This window comes from Dendrobates tinctorius, unplaced genomic scaffold (genome assembly GCF_039654945.1).
Source record: "Dendrobates tinctorius isolate UK_male_01 unplaced genomic scaffold, ASM3965494v1 ptg000046l, whole genome shotgun sequence".
Taxonomy (NCBI): domain Eukaryota; kingdom Metazoa; phylum Chordata; class Amphibia; order Anura; family Dendrobatidae; genus Dendrobates; species Dendrobates tinctorius.
Genome location: NW_027361714.1, coordinates 37,392,460 through 37,419,019, shown reverse-complemented (window position 1 = coordinate 37,419,019; position 26,560 = coordinate 37,392,460). Strand labels below are relative to the sequence as shown.

At 44.1% G+C, this 26,560-nt stretch overlaps 1 protein-coding gene across 4 annotated transcripts in view; it reads left to right on the top strand.

Moving 5' to 3' along the window:
* Window positions 1-23,606, top strand: part of MOXD1 (monooxygenase DBH like 1) — a 306,903-nt gene extending 283,297 nt beyond the window's left edge. For all 4 annotated transcript variants that reach the window (XM_073575826.1, XM_073575827.1, XM_073575825.1 and 1 more), the window contains 2 exons: window positions 12,454-12,622; window positions 23,341-23,606. In XM_073575826.1, the coding sequence (XP_073431927.1) occupies window positions 12,454-12,622; window positions 23,341-23,496 (325 nt within the window). In that variant the 3' untranslated portion in view covers window positions 23,497-23,606. The remainder of the gene's footprint in view (window positions 1-12,453; window positions 12,623-23,340) is intronic.
* The last annotated feature ends 2,954 nt before the right edge of the window (window positions 23,607-26,560 follow it).

Sequence of the window (26,560 nt, the reverse complement as noted above, 5' to 3'; positions counted from 1 at the left end):
GCTCTTCCCTCTTTCTTCAGGTGTGTACTCCACTGCAGCTTGTGCCTTTAATTCAGTTGCTTCCTCATGCAGGTGGTGCTCAGTTTCTGAACATTTATCCTTCACTTCAGACTCTGAGAGAGTGAAAACAACCCATCTCTTGTCATCAGCACATTGCCTGAAGAAATGTTGCACCGGGGAGCTCCTTTGAGCTGACTTCGGTGCGTTCACTTAGTCAGCACGGTGGGTAGTAGCAGATGACGTACTGGTGTCACGCTGTGACTGTATGTGAGATAAGGAAATGGGCCCTTCACTGTCCCTTGGGCTGTGATCCTAACTATCCCTGTTCCCAAAGGTACCTCTGAATGTGAGAAGGTTTGGGATCGTGCCTCACTGTTCTTTTGTTATAATCCAATCTGTCCTCTCCTCCTCACCCAAAAGGCATGGGACAGAAATGCTAGTGTATCAACACATAAGACAAACAGGGAAAACAGAAAAGCCACTGGCATACAAAAACACTCATCAATGGCAGAGAGGTATATAGGGAAGAGGAGGAATGTACAAACAAAATAGGAATAGGACAAGGAGAAAAGCATAGACCCAAAACAACATACAACAATATCCAGCAGCAACAAAACAATTTCCACCTCAGGACAACAACTCCAGCGGACTAGAACTTCCACTGGTGAGAAAGAGAAAGCCTGACCAGTTTTTATAGAGAGAGGCAATTACCAAATCAGAAGCAGCAGAGAGATGGAGCTGCATACGTCTAACCAGCATAGAAAGGGTCTTTAACCTGTTCAGCACCAAAGGAAAAAAAATCCATTAAATATGGGACATGAAACACGCAGGCTAAATGGATGACCTGCAATTCACAATACATAATGACTTTCTAACCCCGGATATCCCAGGAGGAGGGACACACTAGTGATAATTGGCCAGCCGCTGCTCTTTTTCACCATGCTCCCTCCTTTGCTGTGCTGCAGGGGCAACGTGGCCACCTCTTCTTCCTCAAACTGCGCACGTCACATGGATGGACTTCACTCCAAGTGGAGTCTTGGACCTCATCTCCCACATGACCTCACACCCACGCCTCACCCCTGTCCATCTTCACACTGCAGAAAGATGCAGCATTTGGCAACTGTGTTTTGTCATCATCAGAGATGTACTATGGGGGTCCGTAGATCATGTGTACTAACCCTCCCACGTACTCATCCTTCAACTGAACAAGTGGTTTGGCATCAGTGCAGTCAATCTCTTCCACTTGTGAGGTAGGGCCAGGTGGATGACCCACAGAACCCCAACCAGTGGAGTCTTCAAAAAGCAGAAGTGACTGATGCATGATTTGGTGCTAAGACTTCTTGATTGATTTGCAATGAGGTGAGGTGGAGGCCAGATGACCATGGTTCGCAGATGCCAACTTTGAGGCTTCAGCAGGAGCCTGGGTGGAAGATAATCCGAAGGAACTGGAGACCCTCTCAGCCATCCAATCTAAAACTGCCTCAACATGTTCTGGCCTTACCATTCGTCCAGCGGTACTCGGGCCTTGAAATTATGAAATTATGCAGAGCATCCTGTCGCCTGCATGCACCAGAGGAAGGTGTTTCAATTGGGCATGTATCAGGCACAGAAAGACCACATCCTCTCACTGCAGCAGCGACACCACCAGCACTACCATGGCCATGGCCATGTACCCTATTTGATGCTCTCCTCATTTTTCCCACCCCATAAAAGTGCACCGTAGAGAAGAGAAAGTGCCAACCAGATTAGTACACTCTTAGTATAGTCTGCACCAGGCTGTTATGGCACACTATACCAGGTTATTAGGGCATTCTGCACCAGGCTGTTTTGGCATTCTGCTCCAGGCTGTTATGGCATTCTGCACCAGGCTGTTATGACACTCTATACCAGACTGTTATGGCAAGCTACACCAGGCTGTTAGTGCACGCTACGTTAGGCTGTTAGGGCACTGAACACCAGGCTGTTATGGCACTCTACACCAGGCTGTTATGGCATGCTGCACTAGGCTGTTACGGCACTCTACACCAGGTTGTTAGGGCACTCCACACCAGGCTGTCATGGCATTCTGCACCAGGCTGTTATGGCACTCTATATCAGGCTGTTAGGGCATTCTACACCAGGCATTCTGCACCAGGCTGTTAGGGCACTCTAAACCAGGCTGTTTTGGCACTCTGCACCAGGCTGTTAGGGTATTCTGCACCAGGCTGTTAGGGCATTCTGCATTAGGCTGTTTTAGCACTCTGCATCAGACTGGTTTGGCACTCTGCACCAGGCTTTTATGGCACTCTGCACCAGGTTCTTTTTGCACTGTGCATCAGGCTGTTAAGGCACCATGCTGTTATGGCACTGTGCACCTGGCTGTTAGTGCAGGATGCATCTGGCCATTAGGGCATGCTTTACCAGGCTGTTAGGGCATGCTATACCAGGCTGTTAGGGCACGCTATGTTAGGCTGTTAGGGCATGCTGGACTAGGCTGTTATGACACTCTACACCTGGTTGTTAGGGTACTTCACACCAGGCTGTCAAGGCATTCTGCACCAGGCTGTTATGACACTCTATAACAGGCTGTTAGGGCATTCTGCACCAGGCTGTTGTGCTTTTTTGGCACTCTGCATCAGGCTGTTAAGGCACCATGCTGTTATGGCACCATGCACCAGGCTGTTAGTGCAGGATGCATAAGGCCATTAGGGCATGCTTCACCAGGCTGTTAGGGCACGCTATTTTAGGCTGTTAGGGCCCTAAATAACAGACAGTTATGGTACTCTACACCAGAATGTTAGGGCACACCACACCAGGCTGTCATGGCATTATCACCAGACTGTTATGGAATTCTGCACAAGGCTGTTATGGCACGCTACACCAGGCTGTTATGGCATGCTACACCAGGCTGTTAGGTAACTCTGCACCAGGTTGAGACTAAAATGGTGACACAACCTATGATCTAGCATTTAGACAGGCTGGGTCATGTGTTTAGATGGCCAATTACAGCCATGCCAATACTTGTTGAGGTTATACCAAGCTCAGCTTTTTTACACAATGGTAGATCTGCAGCAGATAAACAGTTTTTAATCAAAACTATATAGTAATGAAAATATAGAAGTATGGCACTCGATAGTGAAGTGACTGAAGATAAATGTTATTACATATGATCAATCTTGGTGTGTTAATGTGATCTTTATCAAACAAACACCTTAATGTAGAGGACCATCTGTAAGGGAGATTGCACAATGAAGAGAAAGCAGGGGCGGACATACCACATGTACAACCGGTGTGGCTGCACTGGGGCACGGAGGTGGAGGGAGGCCCGTGAAGTGCGGCTAATAATGAAGGCAATCTGGCCTGTTTATCCATCCCCGAGGCTCGGGGGGGGGCCTGGCCAGATTGCCCTCATGTGCAGCTGACAGAGAGAGATCCCTGCAGCTCCACTGCCTGCAAGAGAAAATGGACAATGATGGGGTGGTTGAAAGGGAAATAATGGGGGGGTGGGGAGGAGGAAATGATGGAGGTGGTGGAATGGGCAATGATGAGATGGTGGAGGAGAAAAGCAATGATGGTGGTGGTGGAAAGGACAATGATGGTGGTGGTGGAAATGGCAATGATGGGGATGATGGTGAGGAGGAAATGATGGAGGTGATGGAATGGGCAATGATGGTAGTGGTGGGGGAGAAGACAACGATGGTGGCAGTGGAAAGGAAAATTATAGGGGTGGTGGGTGAGTAGGAGCAAAGGATGGTGGTGGTGGAATGGGTAATGATGGGGTGGTGAGGGAGAAGGCAATCATGGAGGTGGTGGAAGTGCAATGACGGGGGTGGTGGGAGAGAAAGCAATGATGGAGGTGGTGGAAAGGACTATGATGGGGTGTTGGGGGAGAAAGCACTGATGGAGGTGGTGGAATAGACAATGATTTGGTGGTGGGGAAAAGGCAATGATGGTGGTGGTTGAAAAGACAATGATGGTCATGGTGGAAAGAAAGAACAATAATGGTGGTGGTGGGGGGAGTAAAAATTGTGGAGGTAGGAGAATGGGCAATGATAGGGTGGTGAAGAAAAAGGCAATGATGGTGGTAGTGGAAAGGAAAATGATGGTGGAAAGGGCAATGATGGGGTGGTAGGGGAAAAGGCAATGATGGAGGTGGTGGAATGGACAATGATGGGATGGTGGGGGAGAAAGCAATGATGGAGGAGGTGAAGAGGGCAATAATGGGTTTCAGGGGGAGGACAATGAGGGGTGTGGTGCGATTTGGATGGGTGGAAGGGGGATTTATAATGGATTTAGGAATGGGGGGGTTGGAGGGAGACGTTATTATCACTTAATATAATAACCCAAAGATCTAAGCTGAAATTAAACAGCCGACCAAATGAAGAGAACCAAAATAAGGAATAAAATATCAAATTAATTCTATTTTTGCTAGGAGTTTTATTTATTCACTAGTTGATATTTATTTTAGAGTTGGTCTATTTGGTCCTCTCACTGGGTATTTTCTGTGTAATAATGAACTATGTATTTTATAATTTTAATATTTATTAATAAATTTGATATTTTAGTCCTTATTTTGGTTCTCTTCGTTTGGTCGGCTGTTTAATTTTAGCTTAGACCTTTGGGTTATTACTAGAGTTGAGCGATACCGTCCGATACTTCAAAGTATCGTATCGGATGGTATCGGCTGATCTTTAAAAAAAGTATCGGTATCGCCAATTCCGATACCGGAAGTCCCATTCAGTCTATGGGACTTCCGGTATCGGAATAAGAAAAACCCTTTCCTGCCCTTGTACAGCCTCTCTGGGGTCTGTACGGGCCTTTCGGGGGGCTGTGCCGGCCTGCCAGGGGGTCTGTGCAGGCTCCGGTGGTCTGTGCCGGCCTGCCGGGGGGCTGTGCAGGCTCCGGTGGGCTGTGCCGGCCTGCCGGGGGGCTGTGCCGGCCTGCCGGGGGGCTGTGCAGGCTCCGGGGGGCTGTGCCGGCCTGCCGGGGGGCTGTGCCGGCCTGCCGGGGGGCTGTGCAGGCTCTGGGGGGCTGTGCCGGCCTGCCGGGGGGCTGTGCCGGCCTGCCGGTGGTCTGTGCAGGCTTCGGGGGTCTGTGCAGGCATCGTCCGATGGGACTACATGTCCCATCGGGCGATGCCTGCTACCATGACAGTGATTGACACATTAGCCAATGATGGGACAGTAGTAGTCCCATCATCCGGCTAATGTGTTAAATGTAAAAAAAAAAAAAAAAAAATTACATGCTACATACATACAACATGCATACTACATACATGCTACATTCATACTACATAAATACTACATGCAACATACATACTACATATATACTACATACATACTACATATATACTACATGCATGCTACATACATACTACATGCTACATACTACATACATACTACATGCATGCTACATACATACTACATGCTACATACATACTACATATATACTACATGCATGCTACATACATACTGCATGCTACATACATACTACATATATACTACATGCATGCTACATACATACTACATGCTACATACATACCACATATATACTACATGCATGCTACATACATACTACATGCTACATACATACCACATACATACTACATGCATGCTACATGCTACATACATACTACATATATACTACATGCATGCTACATACATACTACATATATACTACATGCATGCTACATACATACTGCATGCTACATGCATGCTACATACATACTACATACATACTACATACATACCACATATATACTACATACATACAATACATACATAGACATACAGTACATATAACATAGAGTAACATACTTACCAATACTTGTCACATTGTTCCCCGAAGCCATTGTCGTCTACGGAATAAATATTAACATAACAAACCACAAAAATACTCACCCACGATCCGAAGCAGTCCACGAGTGTGTCCCACGACGATCTTGGGTAGAGAACTGCAGCATCAGATGATGCTGCCGTTCTCTACGGGCTGCAGGAATCCAATGACGGAAGGTAGGTATCCTTCCACACTGTATTCCTCCGCCACTTAAAAAAAAAAAAGTCCCTAGTCTCACTTTATGCCATTGCTGTGTGGGAATTTCCCACGCAGCAATGGCATAAAGTGAGACTAGGGACTTTTTTTTTTTTTAAGTGGCGGAGGAATACAGTGCGGAAGGATACCTACCTTCCGTCATTGGATTCCTGCAGCCCGTAGAGAACGGCAGCATCATCTGATGCTGCAGTTCTCTACCCAAGATCGTCGTGGGACACACTCGTGGACTGCTTCGGATCGTGGGTGAGTATTTTTGTGGTTTGTTATGTTAATATTTATTCCGTAGACGACAATGGCTTCGGGGAACAATGTGACAAGTATTGGTAAGTATGTTACTCTATGTTATATGTACTGTATGTCTATGTATGTATTGTATGAATGTATTGTATGTATGTAGTATATATGTGGTATGTATGTAGTATGTATGTAGTATGTATGTAGCATGCATGTAGCATGCAGTATGTATGTAGCATGCATGTAGTATATATGTAGTATGTATGTAGCATGCATGTAGTATATATGTAGTATGTATGTAGCATGTATGTATGTGGTATGTATGTAGCATGTAGTATGTATGTAGCATGCATGTAGTATATATGTAGTATGTATGTATGTATGTAGCATGTAGTATGTATGTAGCATGCATGTAGTATGTATGTAGCATGCATGTAGTATGTATGTAGCATGCATGTAGTATGTATGTAGCATGCATGTAGTATATATGTAGTATGTATGTGGTATGTATGTAGCATGTAGTATGTATGTAGCATGCATGTAGTATGTATGTAGCATGCATGTAGTATGCATGTAGCATGCATGTAGCATGTATGTAGTATGTATGTAGTATGTATGTAGTATGTAGCATGTATGTAGTATGTATGTGGTATGTATGTAGCATGTAGTATGTATGTAGCATGCATGTAGTATATATGTAGTATGTAGTATGTATGTGGTATGTATGTAGTATATATGTAGTATGTATGTAGCATGTAGTATGTATGTAGCATGCATGTAGTATGTATGTAGTATGTATGTAGCATGCAGTATGTATGTAGCATGTATGTAGTATGTATGTAGCATGTAGTATGTATGTAGCATGCATGTAGTATGTATGTAGTATTTTTTTTTTTTTTTTTTAACATTTAACACATTAGCCGGATGATGGGACTACTACTGTCCCATCATTGGCTAATGTGTCAATCACTGTCATGGTAGCAGGCATCGCCCGATGGGACTTGTAGTCCCATCGGACGATGCCTGCACAGACCCCCGAAGCCTGCACAGACCACCGGCAGGCCGGCACAGCCCCCCGGCAGGCCGGCACAGCCCCCCGGAGCCTGCACAGACCACCGGCAGGCCGGCACAGCCCCCCGGCAGGCTGGCACAGCCCCCCGGAGCCTGCACAGCCCCCCGGCAGGCCGGCACAGCCCCCCGGCAGGCCGGCACAGACCCCCACAGGGTGCACAGACCACCAGCAGGCCGGCACAGCCCCCCAGCAGGCCGGTACAGACCCCGGGCAGTCCACACAGCCCCCCCGGCAGGCCGGCACAGCCCCCCGGCAGGCCGGCAGAGACCCCCGGAAGGCCCGAAATGACGGCGCATCATGATGCGCACACACCGCGCATCATGATGACGTCAGTCTGTCAATCAACTTTGAACTTCCGATTCCGATGCCGAATTCCGATATTGAAAAAATATCGGAAGTCGGTATCAGAATTCCGATACAGCAAGTATCGGCCGATACCCGATACTTGCGGTATCGGAATGCTCAACACTAGTTATTACAGTGATTTCAAGTGCCAAGAATTGCTGCCTACTATAGGACAGTTCCTTTGTGTAATTACAGTTGTGGCCAAAAGTAATGACACCCCTGCAATTCTATCAGATAATACTCAGTTTCTTCCTGAAAATGATTGCAAACACAAATTCTTTGGTATTATTATCTTCATTTAATTTATCTTAAATGAAAAAACGCAAAAAGAATTGTCCAAAAGCCAAATTGGATATAATTCCACACCAAACATAAAAAAGAGGGTGTACAAAAGTATTGGCACTGTTCGAAAAATCATGTGATGCTTCTCTAATTTGTGTAATTAATAGCACCTGTAACTTACCTGTGGCATCTAACAGGTGTTGGCAATAACTAATTCACACTCGCAGCCAGTTGACATGGATTAAAGTTGACTCAACCTCTGTGCTGTGTCCTTGTGTGTACCACATTGAGCAAGGAGAAAAGAAAGAAGACCAAAGAACTGTCAGAGGACTTGAGAAACCAAATTGTGAGGAAGCATGAGCAATCTCAAGGCTACAAGTCCATCTCCAAAGACCTGAATGTTCCTGTGTCTACCGTGCGCAGTGTCATCAAGAAGTTTAAAGCCCATTGCACTGTGGCTAACCTCCCTAGATGTGGACGGAAAAGAAAAATTGACAAGAGATTTCAACGCAAGATTGTGCGGATGTTGGATAAAGAACCTCGACTAACATCCAAACAAGTTCAAGCTGCCCTGCAGTCCGAGGGTACAACAGGGTCTACACGTACTATCCGTCGGCGTCTGAATGAAAAGGGACTGTATGGTAGGAGACCCAGGAAGACCCCACTTCTTACCCCGAGACATAAAAAAGCCAGGCTGGAGTTTGCCAAAACTTACCTGAAAAAGCCTAAAACGTTTTGGAAGAATGTCCTCTGGTCAGATGAGACAAAAGTAGAGCTTTTTGGGCAAAGGCATCAACATAGAGTTTACAGGAGAAAAAAAGAGGCATTCAAAGAAAAGAACACGGTCCCTACAGTCAAACATGGCGGAGGTTCCCTGATGTTTTGGGGTTGCTTTGCTGCCTCTGGCACTGGACTGCTTGACAGTGTGCATGGCATTATGAAGTCTGAAGACTACCAACAAATTTTGCAGCATAATGTAGGGCCCAGTGTGAGAAAGCTGGATCTCCCTCAGAGGTCTTGGGTCTTCCAGCAGGACAATGACCCAAAACACACTTCAAAAAGCACTATAAAATGGTTTGAGAGAAAGCACTGGAGACTTCTCAGGTGGCCAGCAATGAGTCCAGACCTGAATCCCATAGAACACCTGTGGAGAGATCTAAAAATGGCAGTTTGGAGAAGGCACCCTTCAAATATCAGTGACCTGGAGCAATTTGCCAAAGAAGAATGGTCTAAAAATTCCAGCAGAGCATTGTAAGAAACTCATTGATGGTCACCAGAAGTGGTTGGTTGCAGTTATTTTGACTAAAGGTTGTGCAACCAAGTATTAGGCTGAGGGTGCCAATACTTTTGTCTGTCCCATTTTTGGAGTTTTGTGTGAAATGATCAATGTTTTGCTTTTTGTATCATTCTCTTTTGTGTTTTTTCATTTAAGACAAATTAAATGAAGATAATAATACCAAAGAATTTGTGTTTGCAATCATTTTCAGGAAGAAACTGAGTATTATCTGACAGAATTGCAGGGCTGTCAATACTTTTGGCCACAACTGTATATCGCTTATTATAACTTAGGGTACCATTACACCTAGCGATGCACCAGCGATCCCGACTAGCCATATGACGCGGTCAGGATCGCTGGTGCATCGCTAGGTGGTCGTTAGTGAGCTGACACACAGACAGATCTCACCAGCGACATCGCTGGGGACGGGGGTCGCTACTTACCTGTCAGACGCGGCGATCCTGCGTCCTCCCGCCCGGCTCCACGCGTCGCTCTTCGGCGCCACAGGAAGCCCCAGCAGGAAGTGGCCGAAGAGGAATGGTCCAGGAGCTTCTCGCACAATCAGCGATAACCAGCGGGGGAGCCGGTCGGAGGTAAGTATCACATGCAGCGATATCGCTAGCAATATCGTTGCAATGTCACAAAATCGGTGACTTTACAGCGATATTGCTAGCGATATCACAGTGTGTAACGGGGGCTTAACACAGTCCCTTAGTATATAGTGTACTCACTTATTATGTATAGCAACATCCCGCAGAATATAGTGTAGTCACTTTTTTTGTATAGCACAGTCCCTTAGTATATAGTGTACTCAATTATGTATAGCACAATCCCTTAGTGTATAGTGTACTGTCTAATGCAATCCCTTAGTATATAGTGTACTTAGTTTTATTTATAACACAGTCCCTTAGTATATAGTGTACTCTCTTATGTATAACACCATCCTTAGTTACATAGTTTCCTCTTTTGTTATGTATAACACCATCCCTTATTACGTACCATCCTCTCTAGTTATATAGTCATATGATAAAGTTTGGGCACCCCTATTAATGTTAACCTTTTTTCTTTATAACAATTTTGGTTTTTGCAACAGCTATTTCAGTTTCATATAATCTAATAACTGATGGACTCAGTTATATTTCTGGATTCAAATGAGGTTTATTGTACTTACAGAAAATGTGCAATCTGCATTTAAATAAATTTTGACTGGTGCAAAAGTATTGGCACCTTTATCATTTTCTTGATTTGAACACTCCTAACTCTTTACTGACTTCCTGAAGCACTAAATTGGTTTTGTAACCTCATTGAGCTTTGACCTTCATAGCCAGGTGTATCAAATCATGAGAAAAGGTATTTAAGGTGGCCACTTGCAAGTAGTTCTCCTATTTGATTCTCCTATGAAGAGTGGCATCATGGGCTCCTCAAAACAACTCTCAAATGATCTGAAAACAAAGATTATTCAACATAGCTTTTCAGGGGAAGGATACAAAAAGTTGTCTCAGAGATTTAACCTGTCAGTTTCCACTGTGAGGAACATAGTAAGGAAATGGAAGAACACAGGTACAGTTCTTGTTAAGCCCAGATGTGGCAGGCCAAGAAAAATATCAGAAAGGCAGAGAAGAAGAATGGTGAGAACAGTCAAGGACAATCCACAGACCACCTCCAAAGACCTGCAGCATCATCTTGCTGCAGATGGTGTCACTGTGCATCGGTCAACAATACAGCGCATTTTGCACAAGGAGAAGCTGTATGGGAGAGTGATGCGAAAGAAGCCGTTTCTGCAAGCACGCCACAAACAGAATCGCCTGAAGTATGCAAAAGCACATTTGGACAAGCCAGTTACATTTTGGAAGAAGGTCCTGTGGACTGATGAAACAAAGATTGAGTTGTTTGGTCATACAAAAAGGCGTTATGCATGGAGGCTAAAAAACACAGCATTCCAAGAAAAACACTTGCTACCCACAGTAAAATTAGGTGGAGGTTCCATCATGCTTTGGGCCTGTGTGGCCAATGCCGGCACCGGGAATCTTGTTAAAGTTGAGGGTCGCATGGATTCAACTCAGTATCAGCAGATTCTTGACAATAACGTGCAAGAATCAGTGATGAAGTTGAAGTTACGCAGGGGATGGATATTTCAGCAAGACAATGATCCAAAACACCGCTCCAAATCTACTCAAGCATTCATGCAGAGGAACAATTACAATGTTCTGGAATGGCCATCCCAGTCCCCAGACCAGAATATCATTGAACATCTGTGGGATGATTTGAAGCGGGCTGTCAATGCTCGGCGACCAACAAACTTAACTGAACTGGAATTGTTTTGTAAACAGGAATGGTCACAAATACCTTCATCCAGGATCCAGGAACTCATTAATAGCTACAGGAAGCGACTAGAGGCTGTTATTTTTGCAAAAGGAGGATCTACAAAATATTAATGTCACTTTTATGTTGAGGTGCCCATACTTTTGCACCGGTCAAATTTTGTTTAAATGCAGATTGCACATTTTCTGTTAGTACAATAAACCTCATTTGAATCCAGAAATATAACTGAGTCCATCAGTTATTAGATATATGAAACTGAAATAGCTGTTGCAAAAACATTAATAGGGGTGCCCAAACTTTAACATATGACTGTATATTATGCCATCCCTTACTATATGGCTTCCTCTGCTGTTATGTACAGCACTGTCTCTTACATAGTGTATTCTTGTTGTTTTTGTTATTCACAGTGCCCTCTTTTATATATATATATATATATATATATATATATATATATATATATATGTAGCTTTATCGCCATAAAAGGAGGGGGGCCCAGACACATTTCTTGCACGGGGCCCCAAGCTGTCAGTGTCCACCCCTGGGAGAAAGAAAAATAATATTATTAATATCTCTCCAGATAGCAACGACAGTTGCCTTCTCTGATTGTGCGATTTCCCTTAGTCATTGCATCAATAGCAATGACTAATGACAGCAGTCTGAAACGTGTTTGCTAGATCATACCGGTACATGACTTGGAACTTTTTTTGACCTACTTTAATAAATTTGTGACATTAACTGAAGATCTTGCCTCTGGAATTCCCTGTTTTTCTATTTATGAACATTGTCACATACTGTACATACTGTAGATTGGACAACCTTGTACATATTCTACTCCTAAACTGTTCTGAGAAGTGATAGGGAAAATTACAATGTGTTTTGCTTTACGTTGCAGATCGTGGCCCTTCATAATCAAGAGTCCAAAACGATACAACAACCTAACGTTTACAGAGGCCATGAACACATATCAGTGGTCTAAGAAGAAAGGAAGTTCCTTTAACGAACGTGTAAAGCAGATACCAATTAACGTCAGATGTTCTAAACATGAAAGTGGAGAGTGGAGTGTAAGTACCGTAAATGCACGTTGGGCATGAAGCATAAATCAGTCGGTTGGATGTGGACAGAAATGCGCTGCTATCACTAGAAAGTAATGCAAGTGATGTTTGGTATGAACAGATGTGTGCTATTATATGAACAGAACTGTATTGCAATTACAGAATTTAAGCCAAGACCCAACAGGAAAAGAAATCTTGGCCATGACCTTCCGTTCCCGTGCCATCCAGCCAGTAACTGGGCTCATTGCCTCTACCTATCTGGTCATCAGGAAATCAATAATGGATTCTTTTTCATGGGAATCTGTGGAGAAGCTAGGTAGCTGTGAACATCTGCTAACTCTAAAATTATCCATAGTAACATGTCTCTGATCAGGGAGCTGTGCATATTCTAAAATACAGAGGTACTGCTTGTTTTGCGCAGACCGGAGTCATCCTCAAACATATGCAGACATTTTGTTCATAATTGGAGCACCATTACAGCAGAGAGAATAAATCAATGTCGACACATACATTGCATGAAGAGGCCTTCTGCTGCACTGTAAGGGAACTAACTGGTCAATATATACTGTCAAAACAAAGGATCACATGAATCAGTCTGGTATGTCATTCTCTTAAACGCTGAAAACATTGTTAAAAGACCATCCTTCGTCCGGCTACTGCTTACCTTTAAATCCACTAGAGTGGTGCTATGACAAGTTGGCCTGGGTGGGGCTAGACTAGTCACATCCTTATCTATAGTCCCCAGCTGGATCTTCAAATTATGACTTATCTGAAACCCCACAAAAAACATATCTGGCTGCTCTAATTCATGCTGTCCATTGGTTAGTGAGCCTCCCTTTAAAGCTGTCCATGTTGCACTTGTGTAATATGTAGAGCCTTGAGTGCTACCGCAATTTTAAGGGTATGTTCACAAGATGCGGATTTGGCTGCGGATCCGCAGCGGATTTGGCCCTGTGGATCCACAGCAGTTTTCCATGCGGTGTACAGTACCATGTAAACCTATGGAAAACAAAATTCGCTGTGCACATGCTGCAGAAAATTCCACGCAGAAGCGCAGCGGTTTATTTTCCATAGCATGTCAATTCTTTGTGCGGATTCCACAGTGTTTTTACACCTACAGTTGTGGCCAAAAGTATTGACACCACTGCAATTCTGTCAGATAATACTCAGTTTCTTCCTGAAAATGATTGCAAACACAAATTCTTTGGTATTATTATCTTCATTTAATTTGTCTTAAATGAAAAAACACAAAAGAGAATGAAACAAAAAGCAAAACATTGATCATTTCACACAAAACGCCAAAAATGGGCCAGACAAAAGTATTGGCACCCTCAGCCTAATACTTGGTTGCACAACCTTTAGCCAGAATAACTGCGACCAACCACTTCCGGTAACCATCAATGAGTTTCTTACAATGTTCTGCTGGAATTTTAGACCATTCTTCTTTGGCAAACTGCTTCAGGTCCCTGATATTTGAAGGGTGCCTTCTCCAAACTGCCATTTTTAGATCTCTCCACAGGTGTTCTATGGGATTCAGGTCTGTACTCATTGCTGGCCACCTTAGAAGTCTCCATTGCTTTCTCTCAAACCATTTTCTAGTGCTCTTTGAAGTGTGTTTTGGGTCATTGTCCTGCTGGAAGACCCATGACCTCTGAGGGAGACCCAGCTTTCTCACACTGGGCCCTACATTATGCTGCAAAATTTGTTGGTAGTTTTCAGACTTCATAATGCCATGCACACGGTCAAGCAGTCCAGTGTCAGAGGCAGCAAAGCAACCCCAAAACATCAGGGAACCTCCACCATGTTTGACTGTAGGGACCGTGTTCTTTTCTTTGAATGCCTCTTTTTTTCTCCTGTAAACTCTGTTGATGCCTTTGTCCAAAAAGCTCTACTTTTGTCTCATCTGACCAGAGGACATTCTTCCAAAACGTTTAAGGCTTTTTCAGGTAAGTTTTGGCAAACTAAAGCCTGGCTTTTTTATGTCTCGGGGTAAGAAGTGGGGTCTTCCTGGATCTCCTACCATACAGTTCCTTTTCATTCAGATGCTGACGGATAGTACGGGTTGACACTGTTGTACCCTCGGACAGCAGGGCAGCTTGAACTTGTTTGGATGTTAGTCGAGGTTCTTTATCCAACATCCGCACAATCTTGCATTGAAATCTCTTGTCAATTTTTCTTTTCCGTCCACATCTAGAGAGGTTAGCCACAGTGCCATGGGCTTTAAACTTCTTGATGACACTGCGCACGGTAGATACAGGAGCATTCTGGTCTTTGGAGATGGACTTGTAGCCTTGAGATTGCTCATACTTCCTCACAATTTGGTTTCTCAAGTCCTCAGACAGTTCTTTGGTCTTCTTTCTTTTCTCCATGCTCAATGTGGTACACACAAGGACACAGGACAGAGGTTGAGTCAACTTTAATCCATGTCAATTGGCTGCAAGTGAGATTTACTGATTGCCAACACCTGTTAGGTGCCACAGGTAAGTTACAGGTGCTGTTAATTACACAAATTAGAGAAGCATCACATGATTTTTCGAACAGTGCCAATACTTTTGTACACCCTCTTTTTTATGTTTGGTGTGGAATTATATCCAATTTGGCTTTTGGACAATTCTTTTTGTGTTTTTTCATTTAAGACAAATTAAATGAAGATAATAATGCCAAAGAATTTGTGTTTGCAATCATTTTCAGGAAGAAACTGAGTATTATCTGACAGAATTGCAGGAGTGTCAATACTTTTGGCCACAACTGTATTCCATTATAGGAATACGCAGGTCTAAAAACGCAGGGGAAATCCGCACAAAAAACACAGAAAATCCACGGTAAATCCGCAGTAAATCCGCATGTAAAACGCAGGTCATTTTACCTGCAGAATCTGCAGATTCGGCACGGAACAATCCGCACAGCAATCCGCAACGTGTGCACATACCCTTATATTCAGCAGTGCTCGGTTCATTTTTGTTCTTTTGAGGGGGGCATAAACTCTATTGCAAATCTCCCTTATTCTTCACACTGCAGAAAGATACCTTTGAAGGCATATATACGGTATATGAAAGTAAATCACATTGTATGATTTTTAACTAAATAAATGGCAATTTATTGCATGAAATAAGTATTTTATCACCTACCAACCAGCAAGAATACTGGCTCTCTCAGGCCAATTTTTGCAATTCTGACCACTGTCCCTTTATAAAGTAATGACTCTGGAAAGCTTCAACGAATCTGAGATTGTCTTTTCATGACATATTGCACTTCACGTTAGTGGTAAAAATTTCTTTGATATAACTTGTGTTTATTTGTGTAAAAATTTGCCGAAAATTTGAAAAATTTTTCAATTTTCAAACTTTGAATTTTTATGCCCTTAAAACAGATAAATATGTCACACAAATTAGTTAATAAATAAAATTTCCCACATATCTACTTTACATCAGCACAATTTTGGAAACAAAATTTTTTTGTTAGGAAGTTAGAAGGGTTAAAAGTTTACCAGCAATTTCTCATTTGTACAATAAAATTTACAAAACCATTTTTTTAGGGACCAACTCACATTTGAAGTCAATTTGAGGGGTCAATATGGCAGAAAACACCCAAAAGTGATACCATTCTAGAAACTGTACCCCTCAAGCTGATCAAAACCACATTCAAGAAGTTTATTAAGCCTTCAGTAGTTTCACAGGAGCAGAAGCAACGTGGAAGGAAAAAATGAACATTCAACTTTTTAGTCACCAAAAATTATATTTTAGCAACAATTTTTTTATTTTCACAAGGTTAAAAGTAGAAATTGTACAGATAAAGTTGTTGTACAATTTCTTCTGAGTACGCTGATACCCAATATGTGGGGGAAAACCACTGTTTGGGCACACGGCAGGGCTCGGAAGGAGTGCCATTTGACTTTTTCAAACCAAAATTGGCTGAAATTGAGATCAGACACCATGTCGCGTTTGGAGAGCCTCTGATGTGCCTAAACAGTAGAAACCCCCCACAAGTGATCCCATTTTGGAAACTTACCCCCCAAGGAACTTATCTAGATGTGTGGTGAGCATTTTGACACCCCAATTGTTTCACTAAAGTTTATAATGCCTGGGCGTGAAAATAAAAAATCATATTTTTCCACAAACATGATCTTTTTAGTCCCTAATTTTTTATTTTTCCAAGGGTAATAGGAGAAATTGGACCCCAAAAGTTGTTGTCCAATTTGTCTTCAGTACACTGGTGCACCATATGTTGGGGGAACCACTGTTTGGATGCACGGCAGAACTTGAAAGGGAAAGAACGCAGTTTGACTTTTTCAAACCAAATTTGGCTGAAATTGAGATCGTACGCCATGTCACGTTTGTAGAGCCCCTGATGTGCCTAAACAGAAGAAACCCCCCACAAGTGACCCCATTTTTTAAACTAGACCCCCAAAAGATCTTATCTATATGTGTGGTGAGCACTTTGACTCCCCAAGTGTTTTGCTAAAGTTAATAACGCCCGGGTGTGAAAATAAAAAATCATATGTTTTCCACAAACATGATCTTTTTAGTCCCCAATTTTTTATTTTCCCAAGGGTAACAGGAGAAATTGGACCCCAAAAGTTTTATCCAATTTGTCCTGAGTGTGGTGATGCCCCATATGTGGGAGAAACTGTTTGGGCATACGTCGGGGCATGGAAGGGAAGTAGTGATGTTTTGGAATGCAGACTTTGATGGAATGGTCTATGGGTGTCATATTCCGTTTGTAGAACCCCTGATGTGCCTAAACAGTAGAAACCCCATACAAGTGACCCCATTTAGGAAACTAGACCACCTTAGTAACTTATCTAGATGTGTTGTGAGTACTTTGACCCCCCAAGTGTTTCACTGAAGTTTATAAGGCCGGCCGTGAAAATAAAAAATCTTATTTTTTTTCAAACAAAAATGATCTTTTAGTCCTCAATTTTTAATTTACTCAAGGGTAACAGGAGAAATTGGCCACCAAAAGTTTTTTTCCAATTTGTCCTGAGTACAGTGATACCCATATGTGGGAAAAAATACTGTTTGGGCACCTGTCGGGGCTCAGAAGGGAAGTAGTGACGTTTTGGAATGCAGACTTTGATGGAATGGTCTGCGGGTGTCATGTTCCATTTGCAGAGCCCCTGATGTGCCTAAACATTTAGAAAAAAACTACAAGTGACATCAGTTTGGAAACAAAATCCTCAATGAACTTATCTAGATGTGCCCCCTTTTTGGAAGTAAATTTCCTGTTATGTAAATTTAAGTAACTTAGTAGTGCATGGAGGTGTGGTACAGTTTGAAGCAATCATTCATACACAGGCCAGGTTTTCGGGGCAGTTGTCACATTGATAAATGGTGTCATAGCATATTCCCCTTTTGCAACACACTCGGCACCTTTTTTGCGACTTACCTCTTTTTCCAGTTTGCAGGACCACCTCCGGGAAATGCTGACCTGGCATGATATGAGCACCTTCAGTTCGGGAAGGTCCCACTCCTTCCTGAGTGCTAAATATCAGGGCCTTAACCACTACCTCCTGGAACTGCAGGTACGATGTATTGGTGTGGCCTGCACATTGTGACAGCAGGAAAGTGTTCAGCATTGCCATTTGTACGATGTGCACTGCCAGATTTTTGTACCACACCTTTGCCTTCCTCAAAGCACTGTCGTTTGGAGGAGTTGATCAGAGAGATCAACACCCTCATGTTTTTGTTGTACCCCAGTACACAGTCCAGTTTGCTGACCTGTGCAAAGGTACCTCGTACAGTGCTGAGGGCACTGCCATCACCATGTATGGTGGTCTAGAGAACGACATCCCTCTTGTCCTTGTACTTGACCACCAGCAGGTGGTCGCTACACTGGGCTCTGCTGTCACCCCTTCTGAGCATCTGCCCAAGTAGCGTTTTTGGGAGGCCTCTCTGATTTTATGGACAGTACCGCAGGATGCGATACCTCGTGCAGAGAGGTTTTGAAGAGTGAGATGCTGGTATAAAAGTTATGAATTAAAAATAGAAAAAGAAGATATGTCAAAAAAAAATTAAAATTACAAGATTTTATTGAAATAATATTAAAAGAATAACAGTAAAAAAAGTGGAAAATATGGACAAAAATGTGCAAAAAGCCACATCATCAAGGTAAGCAGATCAATCACTGTCACAAAAAGTATCACAAAATGGCCTAAAAAAGTAGATGATTAGTGGGAAATAAAACCTCACTACAATTAATATGATAGGCCCATTTTAGTCATAAGAAATGCCAAATTGAGTCCTGAGCATTAGGAAAAAACACCTCCCCATACAGATTTGTATTATTACAGGATCAAAGATGTGATAATAGAGGCTAAATGCAAAAAAGGCTCAAAATAATGCCCAAATATTTAAAAAAAGACTATAGCTTAGAAGAACAGTAATAATCAAATATCAATCCATAAAGTAAACAGCAAAAAGTACATATAAAGGATGGAGATGACAAAACTGTATATAAGTTATGTATGAAAGAGGTGTCTGCATTACCTTGAGTAGTGGCAGTACCACGACGCACGTTTTGCGTGCTGCTTTCTCGAGGGGAGTATTGTATAAAAGTTATCGGTGTAGAAGTGATAACCTTTATCCAACAGTGGGTGCACCAAATCCAACACAATTTTCCCACTCACTCCCAGGACAGGGGGACATTCAGGGAGTTCAATCCTGGTGTCCTTTCCTTCATAAACTCTAAACTTGTGGGTGTACCTGAGGTACTCTCACACAGATTATAGAGTTTGATTACATACCTGGCCCTCTTGCTGGGCAGGTACTGACAGAATCTGAGCCTTCCCTTAAAATGAAATAAGGACTCATCCACGGAGATGTCCCTTTGAGACATGTACACTTCAGCAAACTTTTTGTTGAAGTATTTGATGACCGGCTGCACTTTGAACAGATGGTCAAAGTTGGGGTCATCTCGTGGGGGACACTGTGCATTATCAGTATAATGCAGGAATTTGTGGATGGACTCAAAACTCATCCAGGCCATGACCATTCGGAACACTGGAGTGTTGTATAAAATATCAACACGCCAATATTGCCAAAGTTCTGGCTTCTTCAGGATCCCCATGTGAAGGACCAGGCCCCAAAACTGCATCATTTCAACTGCATCTACAGGAGATCAGTTAGAAAATGATGAACCAGAGTTTTGTGCCAAAAATTGATGAGCATATAAATTAGTTTGGCCCACCATGAAGGTAACAAAATCTCCTCAGAGAAAAAGACTTTCAAAAAGTGAGGCCGGTGGTGTCAAACTTGATTCCTGATTCTGCCACAAAATCAGGAATCAGTGGCTAGTAATTTTCAGGGGGCAAGGTCCATAAGAGGTCCACAATGGTGTGCGCTGGTTCATCTTCATCTTCTGGAATGGTGGGCGCTGCCTCATCTTCGATTCTGGGACGTCCGTGTGAAGTTTCCTCAGGACCTGAGAAGGAAGATGAGAAGAAGGAAGAGGATGAGGATGAAGAATCTGAGAATTAAAGAAATGTGGGATCCTCTCCCTCACTATCAGTGTTGGAGGCAACAAAAGAATATGCCTTCTCCACTGAATAGATATAAAGATAAATTCGGCACTCAAAAGTATTCATTGTTTTTCCAGTCTAAAGAAGGTCTAATAACAGACTGAAACGTCACATTTTTTGGAATATGAATAAATGAAGCATTATCATACTTTTGAGGGCCAGATGTATCTTTATATTTATGTATATTGGGATGGTTCTCCTTATCTGACCACCTTCTAATTAGAGGATTGACGTGCTATATTACTATAATAATAATAATAATAATAATACATTTTATTTCTATAGCGCCGACATATTCCGCAGCACTTTACATTTCACAGGGGACTTGTACAGACAATAGACATTACAGCATAACAGTAATCACATAGATCATAACAGATACCAAGAGGAATGAGGGCCCTGCTCGCAAGCTTACAATCTATGTGGAAAAAAGGGGAGACACGAAAGGTGGGTGGTAACAGTTGCCCTGATTGTATGGACCAGCCATAATGTTAAGTGTGTAACGGCACAGATGCAGAGGGCTAATGGATGCATAAAGCATGTGGGAACATAATGCGGGGAACCTGGTTATGGTAAAAACTTTTGGCTGTGCCACATAGGGATAGATTAGGTTAATGTGTTGAGGTGGTAGGCCAGTCTGAATAAATGCATTTCCAGGGCACGCTTAAAATTGTGGGGATTGGGGACTAATCGTATTGACCTGGGAAGTGCATTCCAAAGAATTGGCGCAGCACGTGTATAGTCTTGGAGACGGGAGTGGGAGGTTCTGATTATTGAGGATGCTAACCTCAGGTCATCAGCAGAATGGAGGGTGCGGGTAGGATGGTATACTGAAACAATGGAGGAGATGTAGGATGGTTCTGAGCCATGAACAGCTTTGTGGGTGAGGGTAATAAGTTTATACTGGATTCTGGAGTGGATGGGTAGCCAGTGTAATGACTGGCAATAGGTAGAGGCATCGGTGTAACGATTGGCCAGGAATATGATCCTGGCTGCAGCCAAAAAGATAGATTGGAGGGGGAAGAGTTTGGTAAGAGGGAGACCAATTAGAAGGGAGTTACAATAGTCGAGACGAGAATGAATAAGAGAAATTGTCAGAGTTTTTGCAGAGTCAAAAGTAATAAAAGATTGAATTCTAGAAATGTTTTTGAAGTGCAGATAACAAGAGCGAGCCAGTGATCATATGTGGGGGACAAAGGAAAGCTCGGAGTCAAGTATGATCCCAAGACAGCGGGCATGTTGCTGAGGAGTAATAGTGGAACCACACACGGAAATGGCAATGTCGGGTATAGGTACATTAGTAGAGGGAGGAAACACAAGGAGTTCAGTCTTTGACAGGTTTAGTTTCAGATATAGTGAGGACATGATGTTAGACACAGCGTTTAGACAATTGCCGATGTTTTCTAGAAAGGCTGGCGTGATGTCAGGAGAAGCGTATAATTGGGTGTTGTCAGCATAGAGATGGTACTGGAAACCAAATCTACTGATTGTTTGACCAATAGGGGCAGTATACAAAGAGAAGAGGAGAGGGCCTAGGACTGATCCATGAGGAACCCCAACAGTAAGGGGAAGATGAGAGGAGGAGGAGCCAGCAAAAGATACAGTAATGGAGCGGTCAGAGAGATAGGAGGAGAACCAGGAGAGAACGGTGTCCTTGAGGCCAATGGAACGGAGCATAGTGAGGAGGAGCTGATGATCCACAGTGTCGAATGCTGCAGAGAGATCCAAGAGAATTTGCATGGAGTAATGACCATTTGATTTAGCTGTTAGTAGATCATTAGAGACTTTAGTGAGGGCAGTTTCAGTAGAGTGTAAAGTTATTCTCCATTGAATAGCGCTGTTGGGACGAACGTGATTTGTGGGACTTTTTTATGAATATGGTACTTGTGTCAAGTACTTTATTTTTAACTATTTGTGTATGTGTGGGGGGAAATGCTTGATGCAAACTTGTCTGAAAAGAAAAAGCTAAAAGAAAAAAAAAATCAGGGAGAAAAAATGCCTGCGAAAAGAAAAGTGTAAAACAGTATGCATGAGCTCTGAATTGTTTCACTTATCAAAGTTCGGCGGCTGCTGGATGTGCGCATGGAGGTGGTGAAAAAGAAAAGTGTCTAAAACAGCTGGCACAAGCTCTGATAAGTGAACTGTTTCACTTATCAAAGTTCGGCGGCTGCTGGATGTGCGCACGGGACTGGCGCAAGGGGGGTGAGAGAGAAAAATGGAAAATAGCAGGCACGAGCTTTGATAAGTGAACTGCGTCACAAATCAACATTCGGCTGCTGCTAAATGTGTGCACGGAGCCGGCGCAAAGGGGGTGAAAAAGAAAAGCAAGCACAAGTGTTGATCGGTGAACTGTGTCACCAATCAACGCTCGGCGGCTGCTAAATGTGTGCACAGAGGCGGTGCAAAAGGGGGGTGGATGGGGTAAAAAGAGGGGGAAAGGGAAGGAGGAAGGGGGAGGTGGGGGGATTGGGGTGGATGAATAGAGATCGGGCAGGGATCAGGGATCAAAACACTTACGGTTGTAATCTCTCTTCTTTCTTCTGTGTTGTCCTCTTTCTTCTTTCAGCAGGGATTGTGGTATCACAGGCTTCTGTGGCACCATAAATCCCAGCACAGCAGGAGGTCCAGCAGTGTCACCACTCTGCAGGAATCCTCAGCTAGTGTGATGACCTCCAGAGCAGTCACAGACAGGTCACAAAGCGGTCATACCACTGCTGTGACCTCTCATTGGTGTAATCGATGATGATATTGATCACACTAATCAGAGCTGGCCCTGGTGACGCCAGTGTTGCTAGGCACCAACCTAGGATCGAAGCTCACAGCTCCGATCCTAGGCAGGTCACCGGCAGTGCACAGCGCGGTCACATGATGATTACATCAATTGCGCCAATCATCAGCTGCAGGACATGCCTGGTCTTTCCTAGGCACTGGCCTATGATCGGTGCTCTTACAGCATCATTTTTCATCAGTGTTTGTATGCCACAACCAGGACCTTACAAAGAAAAACTATAATTGAAAGACTGACACCTCTTCTGTGTTTTGGAGACACTCCTGGTTTTGGCATACAAATACTGATGAAATACTGATCAAAAATACTGATGTGTGAATGAGGCCTTAAAAACTATGTAGCGATACTATGTTTTAAAATTCAACTATTCAACAAATGCACACAATCATTTAAACCTAATACAAATGTAATGACTATTTGCAGGTCCAAGGAATGTTGCTGTCACCCCCTGAATTGAAGACGTATACTTCAGAAGCACCAGAATGTGCCTCCTTTTCTTCAGTGTTTTCCTCTGCAATCTCTTCAACAGTTAGATATCTGCCATTGGTACTGAGTACAGTAATACACTATATAATATAAAAGACCAACAATGTGCATTTGCACCAGTTATACTGAATCCAAATATAATTGCACTATTGGACCTATGTTTTTTTTTACAAAAATAAAATATTTTTGTCTCAAATTGTTAATCTGAATAATTTTTATGGCAATACCATAAATCTATTCACTGTAACAGAATATATCATTTCTACTTTTGGACATTAAATGGACTGGGAAGGGTATGAATATATTCACTAATTAAATCTAAAATGTCAGAGCCCCACTGGATATAAACACTTCTCTAACAGGCCAATATAACTTCTCTCTGTGATGATATGTGCAAATGGTTGTAAAATTAGAGGATTAAACAGTGCAGTCAGATGGTGAAGGGGTTACAGACGCATTCGGGTCTTGGAGCCTATGGGTGCCTAAAAGGTCCATGCGCCTATGGAACACCCCCAGGGGCAGTGGGTTACTCGGTACCGGGCCGGTGTCTTAAAGGGTCATGTGTCGCGGTGGCAGTGACCTGTTCCATGGCACTGAATGTCCATATCAAATACTAGGATTGATGCTGAATTAAGTTTAGGTGTAGATAAGTTCGTGTTGCCACCTGTGGTATCTGGTCAGAGGCGACCAGCACTGCAGGGCAGATCCTCTGGGACTGATGGTGTGTTGCAGCATTGTTGTATTGTTGTAATAGCTCTCCACAGGCAGAGCTGTAGTCCCAGGGCAGCTGTGGTAGATGTTGAGATAGATTGTGCAGTGTTCAGGTAGGGGATGTAGCAGTGCTGAAAGGTTGATGCAGGAAGAAGGCAGAGACACAGCTGAATGTGTTTCCAATGCTTTACTCACTGTTTTACGATGCTCACAGGTGCCTGCTTCCGTGCAGTGTCTTCCAGGTGAGGGGCTCAATCAACTCCCAGGTAGATGGAGTACATCTTTCCAGCATTCCCTTCAATATATGTGCCCTTCCTGGACGTCTCCTTTCTTGTGCTAATCTGAAGTACTTGTGAATACTACTGAAGTACATAACTATGAATTACACTCAAATTCCTCTTTCTGTCTGTTACATAGAACTCCACTCCATGACAGGCAGCTGTAGCCTACGTCAGGGACCACTTACAATCATGTTGTGACGAGTCAGCTTCAGCTGAGTAGACTTTTCTTTAGAGTGGACCCTCTGGGTCGTGGCACCCACTCACCAAGGGTGAGCTGACCTTGTGAGGAACCACCCCCTATACAGGGAGTGTCAGGGGCAAGACCAAGGGGGTGAACCACCACGTCTGCTGGGACCAGACAGCTGGCTCAAGGAAGACACAATGTGAGTGTCTGAGACAAGGGACGTGCTGGAAACAAGACAAGACGTTAATTCAAGGTATCTTCATTAAGGAAAACTTCAGGGTAACATCAGGTGCAAGACGTGATAACACAGGGAAAACACAGCAGGGTGCGTGCGAGGGCACGCCAAGGTCCATGGCATGGTACATGCTAGATGGCATGCCTGGGTACAGGCAAAGGCACAATGACGTCAGACTCCGAACAGCAGGCAACGATCAACAGGGTCATCTGGTTCCGAAACTCTGATGGCGATCGGTAGGATCCGGGCATCCGGCAAGCAAACCAGGGTTCAGGCAAGGAGGCATGGCAGTGTTCAAGACATGGTGCGTGTTAGGGAACATGCCAGGGTCCAAGGCTAAGTTCAAGGCAGGGTGCGTGCTAGGGGCACACCAGGGTCTAGGGCAAGGTGCAAAGCAGAGTTCAACACTCTAGGCATGGTGCGTGTATAGGGGACACGCCAGGGTTCAAGGTCCAAGGTCCTTGGCGCGCTAAGGAAGCCGCCAGGATTTCAAGATTCAAGGTCCTGTGCGTGCTAGAGGCACGCCAGGGGCACGGTACAAACAGTGGTCCTGGTAGTGCTAGGAGACACGCCAGGGTACATGGTTAACGGCAGGTCCCACATGTGCTAGAGAACACATTGGGCTTTGAAGTTCAGGACAGATGTCCTGCGCGTGCGGAGGGGCACGCCAGGGTGAGGGTTCAAGACAAAGAGCAGAGCACAGAGCAAGGTACAAGCATGGCAAAGATTCAAGACAGGTCATGGAACTCAGAACACGACAGAGAGACAAGGTTCAGGACAGAGCAAGGAAAGCAAAAGACTTGTGCAAGAGTAGCACGAAAATGCATAGTGCGAGAAACAGCGTGGGTGCAAGGGAGCACGGAAAACACAACTGGGGCACCGACAGGTGGTACCGGTTGGGGGCACAGGCAGGCGGGCACGCCTAGAGGTAGCACGGCTGAGGCACAGACAGGTGGAAACCACAATAGCACTGGACAGCGAGCATGGCTGAGGCACACAGGCGGGCACGACTAGAGCAGCACGGCTGAGGCACAAACAGGTGGGCACAGGACAACCAGGCACGTGCAAGAGGGCACGCAGCCACAAGGTAGGGCTATGCAAAGATACAGGACAGAGACGCGTGCGCTATGGCATGGCAAAGCCTAGTACGAGAGGTGCAAGAGCGCACGAAAAACGGAACGTAGGCAGTAGCGCAGAGCTGGGTACAGTGACATAGAACTAGCAGCGGAGCGTAGGCCGAAGCCCAGAGCCCAAGTCAAGGCAGAGCCTTGAGACTAGTCAGGGAGTGTGCTAGAGAGCACCATAGGACAGAGTCTAGCAGCGGAGTGTAGGCCGAAACCCAGAGACGGGTCAAGGCGGAGCCTTGAGACTAGACAGGGAGTGTGCTAGAGAGCACCATAGGACAGAGTCTAGCAGCGGAGCATAGGCCGAAGCCCAGAACCGGGTCAAGGCGGAGTCTTGAGACTAGACAGGGAGTATGCTAGAGAGCACCATAGGACAGAGTCTAGCAGCGAAGCACTGGCCGAAGCCCAGAGCCGGGTCAAGGCAGAGCCTTGAGACTAGACACGGAACATAGGATGAACAACAAGGCAAGGAAGAGCTTAGGCAAGACATAGTGAAACAGGCTAAGGCAGAGAACAGAGGAAGTACTACAAGGCAAAGCATAGCAAGGACAAACACAGCACGAGAGACAACACAAGACATGGCGCGAGACAAGAGACAGAGTACAAGCACAGAGCTTCTGCA